At 39.5% G+C, this 15412-nt stretch overlaps 1 protein-coding gene across 7 annotated transcripts in view; it reads right to left on the reverse strand.

Annotated features, from left to right (window-relative positions):
- DST (dystonin) overlaps positions 1 to 15412 on the reverse strand; it is a 489005-nt gene that overhangs the window by 75195 nt on the left and 398398 nt on the right. For all 7 annotated transcript variants that reach the window (XM_029945269.1, XM_029945267.1, XM_029945266.1 and 4 more), the window contains 2 exons: positions 4017 to 4178; positions 2134 to 2304 (listed from right to left, as the gene is read on the reverse strand). In XM_029945269.1, coding sequence (XP_029801129.1) covers positions 2134 to 2304; positions 4017 to 4178 — 333 coding nt within the window. The remainder of the gene's footprint in view (positions 1 to 2133; positions 2305 to 4016; positions 4179 to 15412) is intronic.

A 15412-nucleotide genomic window follows, 5' to 3' on the forward strand; every position in this document is an offset into this window, starting at 1 on the left:
AAGTCAAAAATCCCCAAAGCTGGTTAAATAAGACTAGTATTTCAGGATTTAGCAGCAGGAAAAAAAAATCCAATTTAATTCTAAGCAAACATTAAAAAAAACCCCTCAGAATGGAATGTTCAAAAGAAGTAGCCGGAATGCAGGGTTACTTTGCTCTCATCTCATCAAAACAATTACTTCAAGAGCAAGTGCTGTGCACAGCGCTGGTTACCAGCAGCGAGGAAGTCACAGGTACGTAAAACGCTGAGTACTTCAGGGATTCCTTATTCTGACCCTGATGGATAGTTGAAGATTAAAGAACTGTACAGCTACCTACAGATAACAAGTAAAGACAGCACCCTTTCATTTTTATCTGGAGACCACCTAATTAGGTGGTCAGAGGAACCAACATGTTAAAAAAAAAGAAGAAACGCAAACCCTCTTGACACAGGTTAGAGTCATTAGAAAATCCACAGACCACAGAGGATTGAGGCAGTAAAGAGAATGCATTATATGGATTACTTCTGATTTAAAAAAACTTAAATAGCAAAGCCTCTAGCAATTAAGAAAGCAAAATCAACAAATAGGTCTTGTTGGCTAAACACAGTTCATTAATTTTGGGAGAATAACCAAGGTTTAAATTAAATAGTGAATGGTAGCAATTATATTATTATATATAATATTATGTGTTCTTATTAGTTTATTAAATTCTTATTCATTATTACTTTATTACATATCATTTTTATGTTCATGTTATATTTCTTTAATCCTTATCTCCAAATCTATTTCTAATAGGTTAATGCCCAATATATCAGAGTCTTCAAAGAATTTTTATAAACAGTACCGAATGACCAAACTAAATTAAGCCTCCTAATCCACTCCTATCTTTTTAAGATTCCACACAGGAAAAACCTTACCAATGTGCTGTGTGCTAGGCCCCTCCCATGTGCCATTTCAAGTCATGGCTGACAAATTAGTGCTGAAAATATCACTAAATGCTTCCTAACTGACTATCACCATCTGGAGACAAAATGGTTTTTTTTGTGTTATCATCCCTTTAACAAATGTGTCTTTCTTTCCAACTTGGTCCTGTATTAGTAGTATCAAAAGACACAACACATTCCTTAATATATACGAATGAAATATTTGCTTCTTTAGCACAGGCAGAGTCACAAGAAACTGCCTGTATTTAATCTATAAAAAAGGAGTGAGACATACAGGGCTCTAGTTATGGAATGAGTAAGCCACAGGGAAAGTAGGCACAGCACAGGGAATATAGTCAATGGCACTTTGACAGCATTGGATAGTGACACATGGTACCTACACTTTTGGAAAATATAGCATAACATATAAACTCATTGAACTACACTGTATTTCTATACTCGAGACTAATGTTACACTGTGTGTCAACTAAACTTTTTTTTTAAAAAGGCAGTTTCATAGAGATCAATCTGCTATATAAGGGAATGACAACATTTCTGCCCAAGTTATCTTTCCAGGGAGTGAAATCTCCCTTGACCATTCTATTTGAAACTGCACACCCCCAACTCCACTCCAGCACTTCCTGTCCATCCTTGCTCTGTCACTTCCTAATTCTTATCTCCCATCCCTGCTTTATCACTTGCTAACTTATCACAATGTACTTACTTCATTTACTGTCTCTCCCTCTTCCTCCCTGTCCACTAAACCTTAAACTCAATGAGGAACTTGCATCTCTTCTGTTCAGTGATTATTCCCAGCACCCAAAACAGTGTCTGAACCCCGGCAGATGGTCAGTATGTATTTGTTGAATGACTAAAAAATAATATCTAGAGGGGCGCCTGGGTGGCTCAGTCGGTTAAGCCTCCGACTTCGGCTCAGGTCAGATCTCACATTCGTGGGTTCGAGCCCCACGTCAGACTCTGTGCTGACAGCTAGCTCAGAGCCTGGAGCCTGCTTCTAGCTCTGTGTCTCCTTCTCTCTCTGACCCTCCCCCTCTATGCTCTGTCTCTCTCTGTATCAAAAATAAATAAAACATTAAAAAAATTAATAATATCTAGAGCATCAAGTATCAACTAGAATATCCTATCAATACAAAGAGAGTCATGAGGTAAAGTTTTGCACTCATGGTTACGATGTGACATGAAACACGATGCACAAGTATCATGAATGTACCTTTTGCTCTTGTATCTGGGCCTTCACCACCTTGAACTCAGCTGATGGGGGCTTCTGGTTGGCCACAAGCTCCTCGGTGTCCGCCATCCAGCTGAGCAGGGACTCGAGGGCGTCCTGGAAGCGCCCACAGTGCAGCAGTGCCTCCTGCAGCTGGGCTGCCCGCTGAGCTACCTGCGGAGGTTCTGGTGTGACTGCTCATTTACTGGTTTCCTAGAAAGTGCATATGCCCACCAGCCACCACTTTTCATGCTCATCTTCCCATCTGGTCACAAATTTTCTTTTCCGGGGCATCTGGGTGGCTTGGTCGGTTAAGCCTCCGACTTTTGGTCTCGACTCAGGTCATGACCTCATGGTTCAGGGGTTTGAGCCTCACAGGGGGCTCTGCACTGACAAGGCAGGGCCTGCTTGAGGTTCTCTCTCCCTCTCCCTCTGTCTCTGTTTCTCTCTCTCTCGAAAGAATACATAAACATTAAAAAATATCTTTTCTTTTACTTTTCACTTAAAATATGCCCAAAGCATTGACAGTGGACAGGACTGTGGTGAAAAGGAGTCAAAGTTTAGCAAGTGAGCCAGGAAGAAGAGGTTACCATCCCAAACAGCAATGTAAAAGATGAAATCTTTGAGATTTTGGAAATGCCCAATACATTTATGATTAGCAATGGATAATTCAAATATTTGAAGATTCCTAAAAGAAACAATGCTTTAGCCATTTTTATCATTATCCTTTGGCTTCATATTTTATTTTCTACTGATGAATATTTTAAAAGAGTACATTAAAAAAAGCTTATAGTAGAGTGAAACAGATTTATATTTTGCTAGGAAAAATGCCTGAAAAGTATCCAATTCAATTCTGCCAGCTCCAAGTCCTACAGGCCTCTTGGACAAACCAGGGCCTTTGTATTCTAGTAAATGGAGTCTCTGTGTCCTACACAGAGATATCCTATTGCCCTTCTCACAGATCTTTTCCTTCAGGACTGAAAAAGTAGTTGGCAAGATGTTTTAAGCACTATGGAATATATTTGCACCTGACACTACATTCCAATTGGGTTTGAGTGCACTACAGCATGAATCAGGCTTTAAAGAATGATAATGTAGTTCTCAGATCTGGCCACAATTGCTTACGATCTCTACACAGAGAAAACTACAAGAACAAAAACCACCACCCCCAGATAAGCACGGCCATCCCCTAACAATGTCTTGATAATTTACGTCATGCAAAGAGCTGCCATTGTGTTTCAGCATGATCTCCTTAAGATACCAGAGCATCATTTAACAGTGTTTTCCCTCATGGGCATTTAGAAAAAAGTAGGATCTACATCTCATAAATGAAACGCCACTTAGAGTTAATAGTCTACAGTGAGCGTGGCAGGACTGACAGAGAGACACAGTGGCTTTCACTTGCACAGTGTGACCTATCACACAGTGTAAAATTAGTTGCTGACATTTGAAAATTAGGTTTCACAGAAAAAGTGAGATGTCCAGGTTCCTTTGAAAGTAAGCAGACTATTTGGCAACAGTGAACCTAGATCCCTACGTGGAATGATTTGCCGGAGCTAAGTACCGGCTGTACCTTTGAAGGTGTGTGTGCTCGCTCAACACAAGGTCATGGATCATGGGCCACCTGCCATCATGCTGGCACTACTGTGCCTCTATCAAAGTCAAGATAATGGCAGGGAGAGGTCCTATTTCACCCAGCAAACTTCTTTCATTCATGCTGCCCACCGAACCCCCGTGGGCCCCTGAGTTTGGGCTGCTGAGCTTACAGCAGTAGCAAAAGGCAAGCATGTTTAGGGAAGTTTAGCTACTATAAATATGATTAGTCACAACAAATGCTAGAGAATACTAATGAACAGAAATGACAATGAAGGGAATGAAAAAATTACCTTCTTATTGAGAGTTTTCCATCGTGCATTGACATCCTCCAGGTCATGCTCCAAACCCTGGGTGCTGGTGCTTTTAGCAGCACTCTGAATAAGGCCCTGACCTAACCAGTTTACATCTTGCTGTTTAACCTGCAAAGGTTCAATCTCTTCTTTTTGGAATACCTGCAGTTGGAAGAGCAATAATTTATTTAAATTATCTTATCTAATGGCCTCCAAGTATAAACATTTGTTCAATTATCAGGTATCGGTTATTAGAGTTAAAAAAATTTTTGTTGTCTATTCATATGTGACAACTGCCTTATGAATAACAGTAAGAAACTAAACTTAATTTAAATTTATAATATTATCAAAACCACTCAGGAATTTTAAAGAATGATATTCTAAGTACCTCTAGTCAGATTACCTATAAAACTAAGAAAAGAGTTTGTCTTCTCTCCACCACTTCATTAACATAAACTAGATATTTTCTATCAGTCCAGTATCACTCTAGTAAAAAAGGGATGGAAAATACAAATGAGCAAAAGGGTAAGATGGGCCCAAGATCAGCCTTCCTGGGCATGGACCCTTACTAGCTCCTCTAAGGATACTTGCTACCAGCTGACAGCTGAAGTCTGAGACTCAAACTGGAGAAGATAACTGACAAGACGATGAAGTGAGCCAAGAGGCCAAACTATAGCTTGCAGAGGGGCCCAAACACAGGGGTAGGAAAAAAAGATTTAGGCAGGCACAGCAGTAGAATGAATGGATCCTTACCCATCCGGCCCCCTCAATGCCTATCCAGATGCTGAAGGACTTGCAAGAGCACAGAGATCTCACCCCACAGATGTGCTCACACATGTGGCCACTCCGTGACTCTGATCACTGCCTGCACTGCCGGCCATTCTCCCGCGCTCTCCCTCTGACTCTCAGTCTCATCCAACTTACAGTCTTTGAGTGCCCATAACTGGCAAAAAATCCCATGCATCAGAGTAAAATGCAAGTTCCATGAAAGCAGAAATTTCTGTTTTCCTTACAGTCATCCTGTGTCCTGGACCTACCACAGTACTTGGCATGTAGTATATACCCAATAACTATTTACCAAATGAGTATCAGTACAGAAAAATTATATTTACATCTCAGGGTGGATGACATTAGCCCCACAAAAGATAATATGGCTAATGTATCAACTTTTTCATAGACATACAAATGTTTAAAATATAGGGCTTAAAGGATTCCATAAAGAAAAAGATTAATTTAACCAAGGAAAGGACGTTTCAGCTAGATACTAAGACAAGACCGAGTTTGGGGTTTGAGTCATTATACTACAGGACACCATATCATACACCAACAGTCCAAGTAAACAAACAGTTAACAGAATACATGGAAAGATTAAAAAGGCAAATAAAATAATACCTAAGAAAAAATTACAGACGTAGTATGGAAAATAATTATACACAGTATGGAAAATAATGCAGAGGCTACAAGTAAAACTCTCTAGACTCTAGCCTAAGGCACGGTGCACAGGACAGTCCTATGCTAGTGCATGTATGAGTACACTTAGGAAGAGCAAACAAATAAATGACCATTTCCCCTACAAGTCTCCTCTCCGCTAAAAGCCCGAGTTTCTTCTTGTATAGAAAATCCTTATAGGCAATTTCTATACTGGCTAATTGTTTCTATACAGCAGTGCTGAATATAGAAGTCAATGACACATAACCAAAGAAATAAGAACTCCTCAAATCACTGAGAAGAAAAAAAAATCTTCATAATTTTTGTGGTCAGGTGGTAAAAACAGAATTTGGTACTGAGATTCTACTTCTTTTCTATACCACTGTCTAAGTTAACTGCTTCTAGGAATGAAGGGCTCTGGATGTGTTTTATTACTTACAAAAAAGAGGGAGGGGCAGTAAGAAAATGGCTACATTCTTAATTCCAGGAACTTGTCTGGTATATAAGGATTCAGGGAAAAGTTCTACATTTCCTCTCAGATAATGCTCAGGACCAAAAAACCTAAGATAACGTCCTACTAAATTGCCTTAACCCCTAATCTTGGTTTTAAAGAAATTAATTTTAGGGCTGCATATCAGAATAGGTCTGGGTGAGTCTGTCATAATTTTCTAATGTGCTACAAAAAATACACTGAGGGCTAAAGAAGAGAACTACTAAAGAATCTATACTTTCCTAAGAGCTTAATTACTTCCTACAGATAGACTGCCAAATCCTTTACATAAAAAAAAGTACCTTTAAGCTTTTAAACTAGTATGTCATCTCACGCAAGCTCTAGGAAAGGGCAGCGCTGACTAGAACAATGATCTTACAGGCTGGGAAGAGGAACGCTTCTGACACTGTCCAAATTCCTTATCGCTCAGTGGTAACAAATACCTATGAAGAGAGACTTTCCCCCTAATCTAACCCATAAGTACACAAACACAAAGCTTAAAATAAAATAAAATGATCTCTGAGGCAAAGTTTACCAGAAGAGCTTCGTAAAAACACCAAAATAGCTGAACTTCAATCTGAGTGGGAAGAAAAAAATTACAGGCTTGACAAACAGCCTCTACTTATTACAAGGCTGCACCCTTTACTTTCTTACCTCATTCACCACTCACGAAAAGTTAGGAGCTATAATGACTGCAAAATACAGCACAGCTTCTCTACTTCCATGTGCAGAGCTACTGAGAGAAGATTTTCAGCACGTTTTAAATGTCCTTAATTTGAGTGGACTACTTTGCAGGCCACAACAATAGAATACTGTATGTTTGTACCTTTATGACTAGGCCTGCTCAACATCAATAAATCCAGCAGAACTACCCTTAAATGGCAGGGTCTTAAACCACATTTGTGTAAAAGCCTCATGTTCACGTAAATTCACAGTGGACGTGCGCTAAATGCAGGGGAGCAGCCCAGCACCTGCACAAGCAACAGGAGGGGCCTAAACAGCTGGGAATAATCATTCTCAAAAATCGTCCCTAATTAAGTTGTTACAATGATCAACTTATCAATACCTGGCATTTTGTAGGGTATTACGCAAGCTCCCAAAATAAAAGACTGGATTCGATCATTATTAGAAACACTAGTGACCACTTTAAAAACAAGCCACAAACTACTGACATTGAAGTCTCACATTCCCCATTGATTACCTGAGCTGACTGAAAGCCATTACAGACTGTGTCCAATATTCCTGCCTGGGCCCTTGTCTTTCTGGGAGCTCCTTGCCTTCTTGCTAGTATGAATTTCGGGGAACACTTCATATGGACCACCTCCATCTCCTGGACAGAAAGGGGAGCCTCCATTTCCTCTTTAGATGTGATGCTGGATCCTTCCAAATCATCTGGTGTCAACTCAGTCACATTTTTTACTAAACTGGTGCTACCAGAGTCTGCATCATTTCCCTCCACATCTGTTGGAGAGAGATGTAAATCTTCAGAAGAATCTTCCAGAAATTCCCTACTTTGTGCTCTGACTTGGGATTCTCCTGATCCGTAGGTTTTTCTTTCTTCTTCATTGTTGGAAATACACTGGCTTTCTCCATCTCCTGACATAATTAATGGATCACATTTTACAGTGTTCTCCTTCAGATCATTCTGTAGACAGCTATTTTCACCATGGATTTCTCTTTGACAATTTGTACCGTTTGTTTCCTCTAGTGGAGGAACATCATGCAAAATCATTTTGAAATTTTCATCAGGGTGGGCACTTCTACATGAAAGCAGGGGGATTTTCTGCTCACTAATGGAATAAATAGAAAAAAATGGCCTGCATTGCTCTGCCATATGAATATCTTCAGTAGAAGATAAGCTTCTAATTCGTGACGGGTCTCCAGTTAAAATGCCCTGTTTGTCTTCCCTCTCTGCTGGAGGGCTGCATAACCCAGAGTCATCCTCCTCCGATGTTAGAGAATTAGTACCCCATCTGCACTTGCTGGCCTTGGGAACAGCATCTGATGTATCAGTAGGTTCAACAAAAGAACTTTCACTTTTGTTTGCATAATCCATAAAATTGGCTGGGACAAACATTCGCCATGACCGTCTATGTTCTTTCTTTTCTGCATGGGATTTGGCTTTGGGTAATCCGGTGGTACGAATGATATCACTATTTAGTTTGAGCGCATCAAAGATCATCTTTTCATCTAGCTTGTTAGCTTCACGACCTCTCAGCTCAAACACACTGGAAGAAGCAAGGGCACCGTTAGAGCATAGAGAACTAACATCCAGTGTTCTGTGACTGTAGGGTAAAGTCCGATCTGTAAAATGCCTGGAAGAGAGGCTACCCTTTGAACCAGAGTCTATCTGTTCATTCAGTCTAACAGTATCATAGATGGACCGCTGTGGGACGTAACAGTCTTCGATATTTAAGTCCTCCTCTTCTTCACCTTTCCCTACACATGGGGGATTCTGACGTAAACAGTCTGGTCTGCTGAGTGGCTTCCCCATTTTGTAGACAGTTAAAACAAATATTGCAGCTCTTGATACAGAAAATAAGAAATAAAGTAAAGCATCTTTCAAAAAAGTATACTTCTGGACAGAACTATGAAGTATCGTCAGCATAGAGACACACGCTCAATATAGGTCGTGATATACGAGGTGTTTAAGGTCATTATCAGTGCATCAGTCTTAAATGCAACTATCCTTTTACCTGGTTGTTTTTAATTGATTCTAAAAAAATAAAGTGCTTTGAGAACACAGAACAGAAATCTCCTTCCTCTGCCTTTCCCTGTCCTCCCAAGTTCCCTTTCACACACTCCAAAACACAGAAAAACACACACACACACACACACACACACACACACACACTTAACAGTGGCTCAAACACTCAAAACATTCCACTGTTAGGCCATTTCCCTTTTCAGTCTAATTTTGCATCTGAGATTTCCAGGTTAAAATTTCCGAATGAGCAAGCATTTTAACAGGCTGAATGTTAATATCGGCAGAACTCTGGTTAACTGTAATCCACTTAAAGAAGGCTTGCAAAACTTCATCTCCTTTATAAATAAACCATGCCTCAGAAACTTAAAAGACAAACACAGGGGCCATGTATTGTTCAGGTCAAGGCACAAAAACAAATCCTCAGAGAAAAATAAGTTGTCGAATGCTGTTAAGAAAGTTAAATTTTTTTTTTACTTTTTTTTGGGTGCAGCTATAAATAATCTTGATTCAAAAGGCAGTTTTTCTTCCCATATTAAGCTTCTTCGAGGCTACTCAAAGGAAAAAAAAATAGACTTTTGGACAGCCAAGCCAGGACAATCCAGCAACCGTTTAAAGTAAAAAGAAAGCATGGTGTGCTATAAACTCCCCTTTAAAATAATAATAATAATAATCCATTTCCAAAGAGTCTTATCTGATTTTCCTTAAGGCTTACTCCACCTGAGGAAACTGCAGCAAAGAAGAGCTCCGGGTTCCCTCTAAGGCACAGGCAGTAATTCACATTCAGCTGAAAACCGAGACTACTCTAACCTTTGAAACTGACCAATTGTGGCCGCGCTTTGGCTTTCATTTTAGCTACAGATGGAGAGAGGCAGCGGCAGAGGTGGCCGGTGGAGCAGGCAGAAAAGGAACTCCAGCAGGGACGTCCTGCGCGGTCCCCAGCTCCTCAGGGCAGTGCAGTCCACGGCAGGCATCCTCCCGAGCCAGGGCGCTTCCAGCAACGCCCTCTCTCTTCAAGCAACAGCTGCTACGTCCCTTCGCCAAGCAGCGCTCCGGGCATGCAGCTCTCTCTCTTCGCTGCTACGCCCTCCCGCGACTTAACTTCGCCGTCATCCTTTCTTTGACTCCTAGCCTCCTCTCGGGAGCCGGCGGGCAGTTTCAGTGGGAGGTACCTAGAGGCCCCGCGGCTGCAATGCAATAGCTCGGTGGTGACATCAGGGCGCATCAGACCCAGTCACAGGGCTGGGGAGAGGGGCGGCTCGGGTTCAGAGATCGCCGAAATCCCACCAACTACAGAGTTTAACACGGGGAGAGATCCGAAGGGCTCGCAGAGGCAGAACCAGACTCTACGGGCTCCCGGAAGGTAGAGCCGGTCCCCGCCGGTCCCCGCGCTCATTTGAATATTAAATAGGTGGGAGGAGAAAGGGCTACACAGGTCCCCACCTTTCAGTTGAAACCACACCCTTATACGCTGCAGTTGCAGACTCTGTTTAAGTAGCATTTGCGATGCAAAGTGCGGATCACTTTGGGTTCAATGTTGAATCACTATTCCTTTTTAAAACCCAAGTTCAAGTCTAACTGTTCTCTGGAGTAAATTATTCCTGTGGGTTCAGCCCTGAGCACCACTGACATTGAGTATCAGGAGATACTAAGAACCCTACACAGTCCCCTGGAGCTTAATACAAGGCTCAGGCAAAGATCAAGGGCAGTCAGTGACTGGATATTTAATAAACAAAATCACTCCCACAGATTGTTATCTACCGAGCGCTCTTTGAAAACACTGAAAATAAATTCAGCAAAACAAACCTTAACCTCTTGTGAGAAACATTAAGTTTTACTTAAATAAAATAAAATCTATTTATTTTTTAAGCAACATACCAGAGTAGCAGATAGAGTTACAAATAAAGGTAGGTAGATTGTTTTTTCATAATCTCACAAAATAATAATAATTTGAACATAAATGATGTGGTTGGGAACTTTTGTACTTTTAATAACAAAATTATTATTCCAAATATGAAATATTATTCCAAAATTATTTTATAAACTTAGGTTTTAAATCTTTTTTAAAAATCTATCCATAACGAACTCTATATGTAATAACACTTATTCAACAATTACGTGATGCAATTCAGTATGTGGCCATTAAGTTGGGATAAGAAAAAATATATACATATTAGCCATCTATAAAGGTAAGTGTATAGAAACACCTATCAATATCACAATATCAATGCCCATTTTTCATAGTCAAGAAGTGAAATATTTTAACAAGCATTTGATCCTATGGTACTTAAGCACAGAGCTTATTCTGAGATACTAGTAAGATTTTTTAAAAAGTGCACACAGTTTACTTGTTTGAACAGGAGATTGGGCACTGGGCTAAGAATTAGGAGAAACCATAGGTTTTACTCCCAACTGTCACTGTACTGATATGTAAGACTGGAAAGCTGCGTATCCATGGCAATATTAATATTAAGATTTCCATGAAATGTGGATGAATGAGTGCCTTTCCCTAAACATTCTGAGAAGCTCACAGAACTTTTCCCAAGAATGGCCCTAATTCACCTTAAACTCTAATTCTAAATTAAGAGCACAACATGTAACCCTCACAGTTGAGGTGGATAGTGTATTTTTGTTACATTTTTAAACTATACATATAATTCATTATAAATGCAAGCATTCATCAAAAAGTCCTCCCTATCTACCAAACACCACAGTAAACACTGACAAAACGCTGGTGCACAGAGATGCAGTACCCCTATCCTTATACAACTTACGGTACAGTGGAGAATATGGATGGGGTGGTGGGCACATTATATAGTTTGGAAGTAAGGACTGCTATGGAAAAATGCCCGTTGGTGATTATGTTTAAGTACATGCCATTTATTTAATAACACAATTCCTAATTTATTAAACTAATTTCAACTAATCCTACAAATGATGAGCCTAATAATTCTGATTGAAGTTAAAAATTGGACTATTAATGTTATATTGATATTTATGACAATTATATACATACATAATGTATGTTTATGGAGATATAGGTATAGATATACCTTTGTTACTTAAAATCACATTCCAAAGATGTATCTGGATAACTAAAGAACTCTTATAGTTAGGGCAGAACTAGACTGGTTTATCTCTTCGTCCCAAATCTGATTTACACAGCTACTGTAAGTGTTAAAGTCTCTAATATTAATAAAATTAAGATATATTTAACTGTTAAATATTAATCATATCAAGATCTCTCAAATTTTCATGAGAGAAATACACAATGAATAAAATAAGCAAAGTTTTTCTGAAAAATAGTCAACACTGTTATTTCATACATACAGGAGTCATAATGTCAAATGCCCCCCAAATGTGACTTTACTTACTTTATGTTGCCTACTAGATCTGATCTAGCTGAAGTATCTTCTAGGGACAGATGATTTTGGAAAAGCACACAAATCCAACTGCAAAATAAGCAAACTAGTACCACTTTCTCGGTTTTTTCTAAAGTTAAATTGAGTCTTTCAAAAATATAGTTACTGAAAAATCTTCCCATTAAGTGTAACAATCCAATTCATAGAAAAGCTAAAGGCTAATTTTATCAATCGAAACATGGAGTTTTTAGAGCTGAAGGACTGGTGATATTAAGAAATTTAATGTGCAGTAAGTAGGAAATGTGTGAGTAAATGCAATATTATCCATGAAAACTGACAAAAGTATTTTCCTGGCCCAATAGCTAGCTACTGAAACCTGAATCAGAAGGCAAACAAAAAAAAACATGTGGTTTGTTTGGTTTTTTTGTTTTTTGCCATCATACAAAAATAAGCCTTAGAAACAACAAATTCTGTTCTTTCTCAAACTGATGCACCATTAGATAATAAAAATTGAAAGAACCCATGTTTTTAGTTTTCAAACTAATAAACTTCACATAAATGACAAAAGGATTTTTGAGGATATTTATCAGATGGATATGCAATAGCTCTTTATTTCAGTGGAAATAGTTTATATTTAAAATAAAGTAGGATATGCAGACCCCACCACAAAGGAAACAACTTCATAAACACTTAACAGATTTACGGTCTGGTCTTGACTGGAATTTATCTTGAAGTGAATCTTAGCTAATAGCTTTAATAGGCACTTGCTATTTTTTGTGTGAGTTATGGAAATACTGTTTTTCCTCAATCTTCAATATGGTTTTCAAATGACAATGGATAAAAAAATTCTACCTAACATAAAATGATTCCATATGTAACATTATTAATTTAAATATATGCATATGTGCATTATAACTTCTAAAAGGTAAAGTTTTTTTTTTTTTTAAGTTATCCAGCAAGCAAAAGCCAATGCACCTGTTTGGGATGATCCCATTCAACTTCCTTAAAAAAAAAAAAAAAAACAGACAAAACCTGAAAACACTTTTCATGCTAAAACACTACCAAAGAAATAAAGTAGTCTTGAAATTAAGGCCATTAAAGGATAGTGAGGAGCGGGATATGTGAGCACGGAGATTTTCTCGGGGGATCCTGGATCCTGGACAGCTCCAAAAGCTCTTCCCTCCACTCAGCAATCACAGCATTTACCTCTGAGACATTGTTTTATGAATGGTTGTAGACCTAGACAACCACTTATAAAACATTTACAGGTCCAGTTTTTAACAAGAAACCAATGTATAATTTTCTAGCCCACAAAGCAAATTCTCTCTTTAACACACACACACACAGACACACAGACACACTGGTACCTTTAAGCAATTTACCACATTAATAAATTACGTAGGTCACCTTTTATCTAAGGGACACATGATAATGACAGTAGATGCTACAGTTTGGTGCTCTTTTTAAAAATTTTTTAATGTTTATTTATTTTTGAGAGAGACTGAGACACAGCATGAGCTGGGGAGGGGCAGAGAGAGGAGACATAGAATCCAAAGCAGGTTCCAGGCTCTGAGCTGTCAGCACAGAGCCTGATGCGGGGTTCAACTCCACGAACTGTGAGATCATGACCTGAGCCGAAGTCGGATGCTTAACTGGCTGAGCCACCCAGGCGCCCCCAGTTTGGTGCTCTTGGGAGATCACTTTAAAATGGTGATACAGGTTTATCCTGTTAACATCAAAACAACCAAAAAGGGAAAAAAGAACCCCCCACCCAGCCGTATGAAATCTCTGGCTAAAACTGCCCTCAGAACAGCCTGACCTAATTCCTCCATCATAAAGAAAGCAATAGAAGAGAGGACCACGCAGCACGAAGAGTGACAGCGTGCATTAGGGAGAAGCAGGGAGAGAACCCACACAGCCACGTTCCCTTTAGTCATCCTTTCAGAGCAGTATATCCTTGTGTCTGCTGTACGAAGGAGGGCACCCCTGGGTTCTGCTAGTAAGACTATGAGGTATTACCGATACCACACAGCACACCAGCTCCAGCTCTTTGTGGCGTGATTATGGTGGTCTCTGCCTGGGTAGGACTGCTCTCTTACCCAGTATGCACGATATTCTTTCTTTCCCAAATCCTAAATGCTATGTTGATGTAGCTGATTAAATGATGTGACCTTCTCATAAGGTCCATGCATCGTTATGGTTTCTATAGTGAGAATATTTTCATTTTTAAAAACACGACAGGAAAGCATCATGCAAGCGCTTTGCTAATAATATACTCTCATTAACAGAAGTCCAGTCAAGTAAGAATTTTTTTTTCCCTGAGAAAAACTTCTTATGCAACAGCTTTATTTACTATCCTCCTGTTCTCAACAAAGATGGGGGACAATTCGCCATGGACCTCTACATAACCACATGGGCACCCCCTCTAAAATCAATAAAGCTTATCTTTGGATAATTTTATCTTTAAAAATATGGTGACATCACCAAGGTTGTTTTAGGATGATTTCATAAATACCTTAAATATTTGGAAAGTGATTTGTTTCAGTAATACTATTTACAAATAAGGCACAAACTGCCTGGTTTCTCTAGTCTCATGGTAACTGCCATTTTAGCTCAGCCATTATTCAAATGAAGACACCTGAGTTAGACAATGATTCACCTGGACCAGAGAAGACTTACCACAGCATATTAGGCAGGTATTCTATGGTTTCAGGTTGGCTTAAAAATTCTCTGCTCCCAGGATGCCTGGGTGGCTCAGGTTAAGTGTCTGACTCTTGGTTTTGGCTCAGGTCATTATCCCATGGTTGGTGAGTTTGAACCCTGGATTGAGTTCTTTATTGAAAGTGTGAGGCCTGCTTGGGATTCTCTCTCTCTGTCTCTGTCTCTCTCTGCCCCTCCCCCTTTCTCTCTCTCACAATAAATAAATTTTAAAAATATGGGGGGATGCCTCGGTGGCTCAGTCAATTAAGCACTGGGCTCAGGTCATGATCTCATAGTTTGTGCGCTTGAGCCCCACATTGGGCTTGCTGTTGTCAGCTCAGGGTCTGCTTCAGATCCTCTGTCCCCCTCTCTCTAACCCTCCCCACTAGCGCATGTGCACAGTCTCTCTCTCTTTCACTCAATACACGTTTAAAAAAATTCTTTGCTCTATGTAATACTATTTCAATTTTAAGACTAAAAAGAAATTGGTTTAGAGAGATTTGTACTGCTGATATGTTCATTTGTAGGGACAAACTGAATTACAATTTGGGGCAGCAACAGAGTGGCCAGAAATAAACAGTAAGCAGGTTCTGAGGTAAGACTTTTTACCATGGCCTAGACAGAGGTGGGAAGGGTGTATATGCTCACTGAAACATCAACTTTCTTTGATCTTCACTGAAATTAAATCAGTTTAATACAGTGATAGTGATGA

Source organism: Suricata suricatta, chromosome 7 (assembly GCF_006229205.1).
Source record: "Suricata suricatta isolate VVHF042 chromosome 7, meerkat_22Aug2017_6uvM2_HiC, whole genome shotgun sequence".
NCBI classification, from domain to species: Eukaryota; Metazoa; Chordata; class Mammalia; order Carnivora; family Herpestidae; genus Suricata; species Suricata suricatta.